This window comes from Canis lupus, chromosome 22 (genome assembly GCF_003254725.2).
Source record: "Canis lupus dingo isolate Sandy chromosome 22, ASM325472v2, whole genome shotgun sequence".
Taxonomy (NCBI): Eukaryota; Metazoa; Chordata; class Mammalia; order Carnivora; family Canidae; genus Canis; species Canis lupus.
Window position 1 is genome coordinate 452,065 of NC_064264.1, and position 13,602 is coordinate 465,666.

The 13,602-nt window shown below is 45.6% G+C and overlaps 1 protein-coding gene across 2 annotated transcripts in view; it reads left to right on the forward strand.

The window, feature by feature from the left end:
- Positions 1-1,844: 1,844 nt before the first annotated feature.
- Positions 1,845-13,602, forward strand: part of INTS6 (integrator complex subunit 6) — a 90,722-nt gene continuing 78,964 nt past the window's right edge. Inside the window, exons 1-4 of one of the 2 annotated variants that reach the window (XM_025478396.3) lie at positions 1,845-1,883; positions 2,367-2,452; positions 2,666-2,743; positions 3,366-3,515. In XM_025478396.3, coding sequence (XP_025334181.1) covers positions 2,381-2,452; positions 2,666-2,743; positions 3,366-3,515 — 300 coding nt within the window. In that variant the 5' untranslated portion in view covers positions 1,845-1,883; positions 2,367-2,380. Of the gene's footprint in view, positions 1,884-2,307; positions 2,453-2,665; positions 2,744-3,365; positions 3,516-13,602 lie in introns of those variants that run through there. The other variant, XM_025478395.3, reaches the window with a different exon arrangement.

A 13,602-nucleotide genomic window follows, 5' to 3' on the forward strand; every position in this document is an offset into this window, starting at 1 on the left:
GGACCAAAGGCAGGCGCTAAACCGCTGAGCCACCCAGGGATCCCCAAGTTTTTTTTTTTTTTTTTTTTTTTTAAAGTGCCACCAAGGTCTGTTTCGGGTGAAGACTAATAAGCCCATTTCATGACATGATCATGAGGCGAATAAGAATTTCAGGATAAAAAAATAAAATCGAGATGCAAATTTTTTTAGGACTAAAAAAAATCGATATGCAATTTTTTTCAGGATTTAAAAAAATAAAAATCGAGATGCAAATTTTTCCAGGATTAAAAAAAAATAAAATCGAGATGCAAATTTTTTCAGGATTCAAAGAAAAAAATAAAATCGAGATGCAAATTTTTTCAGGATGAAAAAAATAAAATAAAATCGAGATGCAAATTTTTTTCAGGATGAAAAAACAGAAAATAAAATCGAGATGCAAATTTTTTCAGGATGAAAAAAATAAAATCGAGATGCAAATTTTTTTCAGGATGAAAAAACAGAAAACAAAATCGAGATGCAAATTTTTTCAGGATAGAAAAATAATAAAATAAAATCGGGATGGCAGGGCGGCAGGAGAGGGCCTGGACCTGTTCCTGTGGGAGGTCGGTCTGGAGCACACGGGGGGGGGGGGGGGGGTTGGGTTCACCCCGCGGCCCGGGACCCGGCTGCACCCCCGCCCCCGCCCGGAATCCGGGGCGGCCTCCGGGCAGCACCTGCGCGGGCGGAGCTCGGCCTCTCAGCCGAAGAGCAGCCAACCTCGGGGTTCTCGGGCGCCGCGGCCCGCGCCGGTGGGGACGTCGGGCCGCGCGGGGGAAGCGCTGTCCCCGGGGCCCGGACGCGCCGCGCAGCGCCTCTCGCGGGTCCCGCCCTCGCCCCGGCGCCCCCCCCGGCTCCTCCCACCCCCGGCCCCCCGCCCTGCTGACCCCCGCCGGCTCCCCCCCCGACTCCCTCCACCACCCCGTTCCCTCCCCCCGACACCCCCTTGGTCCCCCCATCGACCCCCGGCTCCCCCCACCTCCCGACCTCCCTCGGCCCTCCCGACCCCCGCCCCCGGTTTCCTGCCCCCGACCCCCCTTGGCTCCCCCCATCGACCCCCGGCTCCCCCCACCCCCGACCTCCCTCGGCCCTCCCGGTTCCCTTCCCCCTTGGCCCCCGTCCCTCTCCCGGCTCCCCCCACCCTCCTCGGCCCCCCGTCGACACTCCCCCCCGCCTCCCCCGGCCCTCCCCCCGGCTCCTTCCACCCCCCTCCCCGGTTCCCTCCCCGCGGCCCGCGGGGGCGGCGGCGCTGGCGGCGCCCGGCCCCGGGTCATCAACAGCGTCCGCCGCCCCTCCCCCGCCCCGCCCCGCGCCGACCCGGGACCGCGGGGCTGCCCGCCGCCGAGCGGCCGTCGGACTCGGGGCTCGGCCCCGCCTGGCCCGCCCGCCGCGGAGGGGGCGCCGCCGAGCGCCGGGGCACCGGGGGCCGCGCCGGCCCGCACCTCCCTCCCCCCGGCCCCGGTCACCTCCAGCGGCCCGGGAGGCCGGCAGCCCCGCCCCGCCCCGCCCCTCCCCTCCGCGGAGCCCGCCTCCGCGCCCGCCCGCCCGCTCGTCCCCGGCGCCCGCACGCACGCGCGCCCGCCGCCCCGCCCCGCCCCGCCCCGCCCCGCCGCCCCGCCCCCGCCTCCGCGCGTGCTCCGTAACTGCCGCCGCCGCCGGCCCGCGGGCCCGCCCCGCCCCCCAGCTGTTTGAATATGCTAATGCGAGGCTGCGCACGGGCCAATGGGGCGGCGGGGCGGCGCGTCACGTGGGCCGGGGACGTGTCAGGGGCGGGGCCCCCGCGGCCCCTGCCCGAGTTAAAACCGGAGCGTGCGAGAGAAAAGCGCTTCAGTAGCGAGAGGGGCTGAGAAAGTGGTGACACCGCCGGGGTGCGGAGCGAGTCCCCGAAACTTCTCCCAACAGCCCCGGGGCCGGTCCCCGTCAGCCCCTGCCCCCGCGCCCGCGCCCGCGCCCGCTCCGGGGGTGGGAGGGGAGCCGGGCCCGTCTCCCGCCGGGGCACACACGGGGGCCGGGAGCGGGGACGGGGCCCCCGAGGCGGGGGGGGCCGGGCCGGCCGAGCGCCCCGGCGGCGGAGGCGGAGGCGGAGGCGGAGGCGGGGGGCGGCGGGGGCGCCGGGAGCGCCGGGAGCGCCGGGGCCGCCGGGGCCGGGGAGTTTCCTCGCAAGTGCGGGCGCGGGGACTCCCCGCCGCCGGAGGCCAGGGCCGGGCGGCGCGCTCGCCCCGGGGGCCGCGCTCCCCGCCCCGCGCCGCCGCCGCCGCCGCCGCCGCCGCCGCCGTCGTCTCCGCGCCCGCCGCCGCCTCGGGCCCCGGTGCGCCCGGCCGGCACTATGCCCATCTTGCTGTTCCTGATAGACACGTCTGCCTCCATGAACCAGCGCAGCCATCTGGGCACCACCTACCTGGACACGGCCAAAGGCGCGGTGGAGACCTTCATGAAGGTACCGAGCGGCCGGCGCGCCCGGCGGGCGGGGGCGGGGGCGGGGGCGGGCGGGGGCGCGGCGCGGCGCGGTGCGGTGCGGGCCCCGGGCTGCGGGCCGCGGGCTGCGGGCGCCGGGCGGCCCCTCCCCCACCGCGCGGGGCTGGCGGGGCTCGGCGGGCGCCTCGTCACCGCGCCCCCGGCCCCCGCGGCCGCCGCCCCTCCCTCTCCGCAGCTCCGCGCCCGGGACCCTGCGAGCCGCGGAGACAGGTACATGCTGGTCACTTTCGAAGAGCCGCCCTATGCCATCAAGGTAGGAGCGCCGCCCGCGCCTCCCCGCCCCCACCGCGCTCCCCTCCCCCACCCGCCCCCGCCCCCCCGCCGCCCCCCCGCCGCCGCCGCCGCCGGCCCGCCGCCCCCGCCCCCGCCCCCGCCCCGGCGCGGCCCGGCGCGGCCCCGACTCGCGGGGCGCCCGCCGAGCCCTCCCCTCCCCTCCCCGGCCCGGCCCGGCGGCCCCGGCGGCGGCGGCGGCGCGGCGCTCAACATGGCCGACATTTCCCCTCCGCGGCGCGAGCGGCAGCAAGGCACTGTGGGGGATATTTATTCAAGTTCGCCGAGTGACAGCCGGGCCGGCCGCGCCGAGCGGGCTCCGCGGTGAAGGGGACCCGGGCGGGGGGGCCGCGGGACGGCCGCCGGGAGCTCGCGGACGGCCGCCCCCCTCAGCGGCGCCGGCGGGGGGAGGGGCGCTCTGAGGTGCGCGGCGCCCGGCCCTGCGGCCCGCGGAAGCCGCCCCTCAGCGGGCGGACGGCGGCCCCGAGGCGCCCGAGGATGCGAGACCGCGGGAGGAGGAGGAGGAGGAGGAGGAGGAGGAGGAGGAGAAGAAGAAAAATACACTAAAAACAAAAAAACCACGATTCCCACATTTTTCCTTTCAGGCCGGATGGAAGGAAAACCACGCAACGTTTATGAATGAACTGAAGAACCTTCAGGCCGAAGGACTTACGACTCTTGGCCAATCCCTAAGGACAGCTTTTGATTTATTAAATTTAAATAGATTAGTAACTGGCATAGACAACTATGGGCAGGTAGGTTGAACCAACGTCAAGGTGGAAAAAGCAGCTCATTTTTTTTTTCCTTTCCCTTCTTCTTGTGGGAAAAAAAAAAGAAACCCAGTCAAGTCTGAAACGTATATAACGCGAAATACAAGTAGGAAACGTTTCGGGTTAAAGGACAATGTGCACAAGTGCAAAAGTGAAACCGACCATGCTGTCTATGGTCTTAAAGCCCTCGTTGCTTTTTTTTTTTCTTTCTGACCGTCCCCCCCCGAAAATGTATTTGTATTCCCAATTAGAGCCTGAGTTTTGTGCCATACAGTTGACACGAATTTGCTTTTGATCCCGTAAGTAAGGCTCACTCAGGTTTTAAAAGAAAACACCCTGACCACGCTCAGTTTCTGGGATGCTCTACCCACAGACGCCTGTGCAGCGACGGCACTGACTGACAGACACTAGTTGATTAGTGGTCTTCATTTCTGTATTACTGAAAACGTCAGTGGAAACTTTCCTGTTTGTCTTACCAGGGTTTATTTTAACCACCGTGTTTTATAGCTATTCTGAAAGGTAAGAAGATTTTCATTGGACGGCAGATAGCTGAGTACGTTAAGGTGTCTCAGCTGTTGAAGCAACTGCAGTAAGCGACTATGCAGAAAAAATTATAAATTCATTTCTGAATTAGATCGCAGGTCCAGAGGTGGTTATTATTTTTGAACTCCAGACTTTTGGAAAAGAGACGGCTTGAATTCTCTTTATCCTCTCTGCCCCTCCACCCCCACCCCCACCCCCATTATGGTTCACTAGGAAATAATGCAAGGTGGTGGTCCATTATAACTTTTGAGATTGCTGGCGGGGAGGAGAAAAGATACTGATGAATGAGTAATGTCACACATAACAAGAGAATATTGACCTCAAGTTCGATACTTAGGTTGTGCAGAAGCACTATTTACCACAATGATACATTTAGGAATACATTTTGTTCTTTTCCCAAGCTCCATGAACCACAATCTTCAGGAGTTTGACAAATCTTCCTGTGACTAGGACTTTTTGTTGCATTATATAGAAAGAAGCAGAATTGTTACTTCTTTTACAAATGTTAGTGCTTACTACCTTCTTTTACAAATGTCAGTGCTTAGTTACCTACTACTCGGCGCCTAAACATTTTTGGAAATGTTTGCATATAATCCTATAGCCTTTAAAGTATATGTGCAATTCAGGTTCACTTTGTTCTATTTCTACTGAATTGTACCTCCGTTGTTTAATTCAGTAAGTGTTTATTTTCTTAGCATATTAATCTTTATGTTTTTCTTCTCTTTAATTTCGCAACATTTGTAGTAATTTAGGTAGGTGTGTCATGAACTCTTCAGTTTGTTCCTATAAACCGGATTTCTTTTCCTTTTATAGTCCTTTGTTACATGCAGTGCTATACAGGCTTGTTGGTTAAGGTTTAGATCTAAACATCTTTGAGTTCAAAGACAGATTTAAAACTTGCCATTATTTGGTTCTTATTTGGTTATCAGGTTGTCAGTGTATAGAAGAACTATTAGTTTCCTGTTTCTCTGCATCACCCAAGTGGGCAAGGCATTTACACGCATTTACCTCTTACCACCTATTAAAAATGTCTTAGAGTGCTTCCTTAGAAAAGCTGATTTTCATGGAAAGGCTTGAAGACATTTGTAAATTAAACCTGTGTTTTCCTTTTCCCAGTTGCCATCTTCCACCAGAGAATACTTAAGTGCTTGTGTGTAAAGCTTACAAAACGTTTGAGGTTGAAGGTGGTCCTGCTGTGCTGTTACCACTTTGACCAACAGAAGAGCCTGGGGATTAACATGTTTTTGCATGTTAGGATTTATTAATTCAAGGAGGGGGAGGGATAATGCTCAGTTATTTTGATGAATAAGCAAGGATGCATGGAGTAATATTAGTGCTAAGGTCCTGAATCGGCTCATAAAAATGACACTAGCATTAAAATAATTGAGGAAGCCACAATTTTCAAATGAAAATGATTGAGTAAAGCATTTAATTAGAAGAAAACATCTTCCCAGAGAGATTTTTTTTTTGTCATAGGACTATCTTGCTCATTTAAATATCATACACTTCCTATTCAAAAAAGGATAGATTATCAGGTATTTTGGATGTCTGAAATATTTAATACTAAATATAGTTCACGTGTTTTCTCTCTAAGAGTACTTTGTGTTTGCCTGTTTTCTGTGGAATGCCTCTATTCTGTAACCTCAGTGTTTTTACATAAATACTTCCCCTTTCATACTCTATGCAAGGATCTGTAGAGTCCACAGTACTAAATACTTGTATTATAACTTTGATCACTGAAGGAAATGAGAAAAGGTGAGCTGGATGAAAAGGACAGCATATTCCTGTAGAGCATCTGAAAACATTTAGAGAGGTTTCCAAATAATTTTCTTAAATATCTAAATGTGTGCGCATATGTTTATATAGATACCCCCATCCTTACTCCCCCAACGTACATACGCATATGTGACTTTCTGTAACTGATCCCAAGAGTATTTTTTAAAAATTTTTAAATTTATTTATGATAGTCACACACACACACAGAGAGAGAGAGAGAGAGAGAAGGGCAGAGACACAGGCAGAGGGAGAAGCAGGCTCCACGCACCGGGAGCCCGACGTGGGATTCGATCCCGGGTCTCCAGGATCGTGTCCTGGGCCAAAGGCAGGCGCTAAACCGCTGTGCCACCCAGGGATCCCCCCAAGAGTATTTATGTCCATATTGCATGTGTTAATTTAGTTACTACACCTAAAATAAAACACCTTTGAGGTAGTAGTAATCAGGATATTAATAGAACTTGCAGGGCATCTGTAAGGTTACAGTAGCAGAGAAAAGGTGATTCTTGGTGAATGTTTTCTTCAAGCACTTTGGACATCCCTGTAAAAACTTCCTTGTGTATAGAAATCTTTCTAAATATTTAATTTTGATAATCAGTACTATTTGCTGATATTTCTACAGTCAAGGAACAGTGTAGCTTCTAGTTAATCTTTTCTTTAGAAATTATAGCAACACCTCATTAAATTGCATTATCGCAGCAGCAAAATGTGACAGATGTATTTTTCACATGTGTTCACCATGGTTTCAAATAATGCTCATCTTTTGAGAACCAATGAAAATAACCAGCCTTAACATTTAAAGTTAGGATATGTATAACGTTTTAGAGGTCTGATTAAAATTATATATGTAGTTTGATTTATTTTGCATATTTTCCCAAATTGTTTTGTGTCAGTGTTTTCAACATTATCCCTCCCCTCCCCTCTTTTTTTAAAGGTAGGTTCTGGTTAGATTTAGCTGCTAAGTATTACTCTGGCCTGCAATTCGTTATTTTTTTGTCACCAAGCTGATCCATACTTCGACTATTCAATCTACTATTTTTTTCCTACAATCTACTATTGATTAAATTGTACAAGACTTAGAACAGTACCTAACCTGCCACCCTGAGCCCTTGATGAAGACAATCCTTGAGCATACTTTAAAAGGAGATAGAATATGTATCTAATTAAGGATTTTCAATGCTAAGTTTTACCTCATTAAAAAATAGTGGCTTTTAAGATAAGATCAAATTGAATGAATCTTAGGAATAATTTTTTTTTGGGGGGGCGGGATACTTTTAACCAGCTTTATTCTTAAGCATGAGGAAGTATTTGTGAATTTAGCAAGTTTAGGTAGAGTTTTAATAAAGTTACTTTGTTCCTTTGACCCTAGCAGTATCTGTTTAGTACTCAGGTGGTAAAGAATACAGGCTTTTTACTTTTCTTTTAATGTAGGCAGGTAAAGTGCTGAAAACTTGATTCCTCTTTGGGTTTTTTTGTTTCCCTTAGGCTATCAATGAATGTATTAACAGTAGTTTTGTATTTATTGACCTATCAGCATCTTTTCAAAAGAAAGATTATTATATTTAAACATACTGTGCTGAATATGAACTGGAAACAATGGTGAATGGTATTTTGCAAATTTTTTATTAAGTCCCTGAACTTTTTTCCCCCTAATTTTTAAATTGTCCTAAAGAATACATAATATCAAATTTACCACCTTAAACATTTGGGTTTTTTTCAAGCCCCAATGTGGGGCTTGAACTCACAACCCAGAGATTAAGAATCACATGGTCTTCCAACTGAGCCAGGCAGGTGCCCCCCCCCCCCCCCCGGTCTTAGCCATTACTAAGTGTACAATTTGGTGTAGCATTCACATCGTTTTTGCAGCCAATCTCTAAAACTTTTTCGTATCTGAAACTTTAACCACAAAGCATACCTCATTTTTTCCTCTCCTGGCCCCTGGCAACCACCATTCTGTTTTTTATTTTTTATTTTTTTTAAATTTTTTTTTATTTATTTATGATAGTCACAGAGAGAGAGAGAGAGAGGCAGAGACACAGGCAGAGGGAGAAGCAGGCTCCATGCACCGGGAGCCCGACGTGGGATTCGATCCCGGGTCTCCAGGATCGCGCCCTGGGCCAAAGGCAGGCGCCAAACCGCTGCGCCACCCAGGGATCCCCATTCTGTTTTTTAATCTACAAATTTGAGTAGTCTAGAGATAATCTCGCCTAAGTGGAATCCTACAGTGTTTGTCTTTCTGTGACTGGCTTATTTCACTTAACATAAATGTCTTCACCATTAATTCCTGTGTTAGCTTATGCCAGGATTTCATTCCCTTTTAAGGCCGAATAGTATTCCATTCTACGTATATACCACATTTTGCATATCTGTTCAACCATAACGGACACTTGGGTTGCTTTTATCTCTTGGCTATTGTGAATACTGCTGCCATGAACATGGTATGCAAATGTCACTTTGAGATCTTGCTTTCAATTCTTTTGAATATATACCCTGAAGTGGAATTGCTGGATCATGTGATTTTAAATTTTTGAGACATTCCTATTTTCCGTAGCGATTGCACTGTTTTATGTTCCCACTAACAGTACACAAGAATTTCAGTTTCTCCACATCCTTGTCAACGCTGTTTTCTTGTTTTCCTGATATTGGCCGACATAATGGGTGTGAGGTGATATCTCACTGGTTTATTTGCATTTGTCTAATTATTTATATTGAGCATCCATTCTTAATGCTGTTTGGCCATTTGTCTACTTAAGTGCTTTGCTCATTTTTTTTTTAATTGAGTTATTTGATTTTTGTTTTTAAGTTGTAGGAGTTGCTCAAGTATTTTGGATATTGACCCCTTACCAGATAAGTGATTTGCATATTTTTTTCCCTTTTCTTGGGTTGCTTTTTTATTCTTGATTGTGTCTTTGATGACAGAAGTTTTCATTATTGATGTAGTCTGGTTTATTTTTTCTTCTGTTGCCTGTGCTTTTGTTGTCCTATCCAAGAAATGGCCAAACCCAATGTCATTGAGGCTTTCTTTTCCCTTCTATTTCCTTTTATGAGTTTTAGTTTATTTTACATTTTTAAGTCTTTAATCCACTTTGAATTAATTTTTGCATATGGACTATGATCAGGGTCCAACTTGATTTTCTTGCCGGTGGACATCTAGTATTCCTAAGCACCATTTGTTGAAGAGACTGCTTTCCCCACTGAAAGGCCTTGGCCAGTCCTTGAACTCAGAAACCTCTTAAAATTATCTTCAGTAATTTTTATTGGGCAATAATAATTCTTATTGGCAGATAGAGGACTCTATGGTCAAACTTGCTTAAAAGCTTTTTTCTCCATCTTTATTTAACTGTGTAAAAGAAGCACGATAGCTAGAAATGTGAAATTGGAATCCCAGGTCTGACCTTGTTATTAAATTACTGTATAACATTGGGTAGTCACTTGACCACTCTGTGCCTCTGCTTCTTCATATTCCTCATTGCTAATAATGAAGCCATTGTACTCTTGTTACAGAATTGGAGGTTTAAATGGAATGGTATATTAAAATATACTTTCAAAATTATGATGTGCAGAGGAGATACAAAGTATACTTTTTCCTTCACTAGTTTATTTACCTCTAGTTTTAAAATTATTTTTCTGCTTTAAATGTGAAATTATAAGAATTCTGAGATTTTTTTTAAAGCGGATTTTTATTACGTGCTTTGAAATCTTACAGCATAAGTGTTTGTTTTTTTCCCTTGGGTTTTATATTGCTTCCAAGATGAAGCAGTGTGAAAAGTAAGTACTGGGCCAGAGTTGTCTTAATGGCAATTGATAAATATGGCAAAGTATAGAGATAAGTGTTTTTTAAAAATGCATTAAATGACAACTAGATGTAAGGTTCAGATAAGTTGGAAAGTTACTCTTTGCAGGAATACAGGTGTTAGAGAAGGAACCTTTACACACACTAGACAGAAACACGTTTTGGGATGCTTTCAAATGGAGAGCCTCCCCCTAGTGCGTTTAAGATGAGATTTACACAAGTTTGTTTGCAAGGGATCTTTGAGGAGCACATCTATTGGGTGTAGGGGATATTTTAATGAGAAGGTTTGATGAGCTCAAAGCGTAAAGTGGATATGACTTATTTCCTATCAAGCATGCGTTTTATTTATTTTTTTATTTTTTTAAAATTTTTATTTATTTATGATAGGCACACAGTGAGAGAGAGAGAGAGAGAGGCAGAGACACAGGCAGAGGGAGAAGCAGGCTCCATGCACCGGGAGCCTGATGTGGGATTCGATCCCGGGTCTCCAGGATCGCGCCCCGGGCCAAAGGCAGGCACTAAACCGCTATGCCACCCCGGGATCCCAAGCATGCGTTTTAAAGGTGGTAACATAAGTGAAAAATTTTAAGACCCAGATTTTATTTTCTTTGAAAACATGTGCCATCATTTTTCTTCATAATTTTATACTCCAAGTCTGTTTTCTAAATGATCAAAAAACTACTGTGTCATGATCTTTCAAAAGAAAATGAAAAAGAATATCCAAAGGACATTATTACATTCTTAATTACAAATTACTGAAAAGAAATCATAAGTAATGAAAGGCAAAAAATAATAGGTTTTACTTCTTCAAAGAGAACTTATTTTCCCTCATGCAAAAAAGAATGTTAATAATTATATATTAAATTATGTACAACTGGAAATTAAAAGGCCAGGAACAAATGTAGTATTTGAAAGAATTCCACTTACTCAAATATTTTAAGTTGATTTAGAATTGTAGTGAGTATTAGTGAAAGGATTGTTTAGCCATGTTCATGTCATAGATTTCTCCAAAGAGATTGTGCAATATTTTATAACTTGAAATTTTCTTAAAAATTTTAAAATGACTTTTAGCCAGTATCACTCAAGTTTTTAATCTCTGTGTCAGATCATCTTGATGGGCTTTTTTTTGTTTGATCAGTGCCCACATATAACAGTCCTGTTTCCTTTCATTAAAAAAAAGTATTGTCCTTATATAAACTTAATTTTTGTCAAGCCTTATTATAATTTACACATGGTCCCAGACCATAACAAAATACTGAAGCTTTTTTTTGTTTCTGTTTTAGTTTGTCTTTATTCCAAGATTCTTCTTGTCCCAACCTTTTTATTGAGGTATAAGTTAGATGCACAAATCCTAAGTCTGAAGCTTAGTGAATTTTTATATAGACTTTTGAGAACAAAATTGAATTATTGCATCTACAGACAAAAATTTTCATTGGTCTTTTGTGTGTATTTTATTGTGACTATTATTTTGTGGGACTTTAGAATTACAAGTCATGTTAGAAGTTTACTCTTCCTCATTTTATTCATGAAGAAAGTAAAGGCAAGAAAGGTTTAAAGTGCTTAATGTCTTCACACTAGGAACGTATTTTAAAAGCTTATAATTGGTTATGGAATAATTATGCAGATTTTACTAGTAACTTATATGTTATTTAAGAACAAATTTTATTTAAAAGCATAATGGTAGATCTGAATCCTTTTTTGGGGGTATGTCTGTAGTTCTGTAATGGAATATGCTTTCAATTTCTCTGTGAAAATGAGGCATTTCATTTTGTCAGTTTGTTAATGTTTAACTTTACTTGTAACACTGTATGAAAATACTGTTACATGCAGTTGGATTTTCACCCTACTTCCCTGTTTGGAAAGAAGTAAGAATACAAGTGTGAAGGATAGTGGACAGGATTTTATACCACTATTACTTTAAAGCCTAGGTACTAATGTATGTATATACTTAATGGCATTTTTTGATTTTTGTGTATCATAGCTTAGTAGTTTCTGATATATTTGGTTCATACAGAGCTTATTAACCTAATAAGTTGATTAGTTGGCTTTTCCAGTGTAGTATGCCAGCTAGCGTATCAGAGTTTTTTTTACCTAGTTTGTAAGATTTATAATTAGTTAACCATCATGTTTCTTTGAGGTAAGATAATTTTGAAAACCTCTAAACATTGTTTTAAGATTCAGAAAACTCTGATTCTATCAGTTCCTGCTCTACCCATGAGTTTCATGTAACCTCTCTGCCCTCAGTTTCCCCATTAAGAAAATGAGATGAAAGGATCTGTGCTGCAGGATGAAGATGAAGATTAAATGATACACAGCATAATTTATTATAACACTTATTACCATTTTGGTGAATTTCTTTTTATTTGAATTTTAAAATTTTAAAAATTGGAATTGTGGGCACATAAGAGTATTTTATCCAGCTTTTTTCAGAGCAAGCAGTATGGTGATGCAGAAAGAACCACTAGAACTGGCTTTGCCTGGCTCTGCCACTTACTAGCTTAGGTTGTATTGAGAAGTCTTCTTAACCTTGCTGAGCTTCAGATTTTTTTTTTTCTTTAAAGATTTTATTTATTCATGAGAGATGGAGAGAGAGGAGCAGAAACACAGGCAGAGGGAGAAGCAGGCGCTCCCTGTGGGGAGCCCGATGTGGGACTCAATCCCAGGACCTGAGTCCAAGGCAGATGCTCACCCATTGAGCCACCCAGGCATCCCAGAGCTTCAGATTTCTTATCCAACAAAATAATGATAATAGCAATTTTGAGAATTTTTAAAAAATATTTATTTATTCATGAGAGACACAGGAAGAGGGAGAAGCAGTCTCCATGCAGGAAGCCTGACATGGGACTCGATCCCGGGTCTCCAGGATCACGCCCTGGGCTGAAGGCGGTGCTAAACTGCTGAGCCACCCAGGCAGCCCAATTTTGAGAATTTTTGTAAGAACTAGAAATATTTGTTAATCATCTAGCAAAATGCCTGTTTGGCACATGGTAGAAACTCAGATGATGATTTTTGTCATCTCCAATGTTATATTAAACACTTAACAGGATAAAAGAAAGCTTTCTTATCTGAAACCTTTGAGAAAAGTTCTATAATCCACCATATATCCGGTATAAGAAGCTAGAATTAGCTATCCAGTAGTTCTAGCTAACGTAAAATTTTGTGCCATAAGGAACATGATGGTTTCGACTTTGAATTGAAGCTCCATAGATGGCTCCAAAAATACTTTCCCCTTGGTGTTAATAAGTTTTTTCTCCAAAATGTATTTTCTCTCCTTCCTTCCTTCCTTCCTTCCTTCCTTTCTTCCTTCCTTCCTCCCTCCCTCCCTCCCTCACTCCCTCCCTCCCTCCCTCCTCTCTCTCTCTCGCCTCTCTCTCTTTCTTTCTTTCTTTCTTTCTTTCTTTCTTTCTTTCTTTCTTTCTTTCTTTCTTCTTTCTTTCTTTCTCTTTCTTACTTTTCTTTCTCTCTTCCCTCCCTTCCTTCCTTCCCTCTCTTTCTTTCTTTCCCTTCCTTCCCTTCCCTTCCCTTCCCTTCCCTTCCCTTCCCTTCCCTTCCCTTCCCTTTCCTTTCCTTTCCCCTCCCTCCCTCCCTCTCTCTCCCTCTCTTTCTCTCTTTTTCTTTCTTTCTTTCTTTTCCTTTTTTAGACTTATTTAGAGAGAACATGAGTGGGAGGGGCAGAGGGAGAGAGAATCTCCAGCGGGCTCCAAGCTGGGAGTGATGCCTGAATTGGGGCTAGATCTCATGACCATGATAATATGACCTTCGCTGAAACTAAGAGTTGGATGCTTGACCAACTGCTACCCAGACACCCCCAAAATAAAATCTCTATTTCATGTTTAAACCTGTTTGGTAACATGAGTAATTTAATAAACCAGACAGATTTTAGTTTGCAAAGCAAGAAGGTTTTAGTCTTTGAGGAAATTTAGATGAGTCCACTTTTAGGGCTCTGTATTTTAGAGTTCAAGT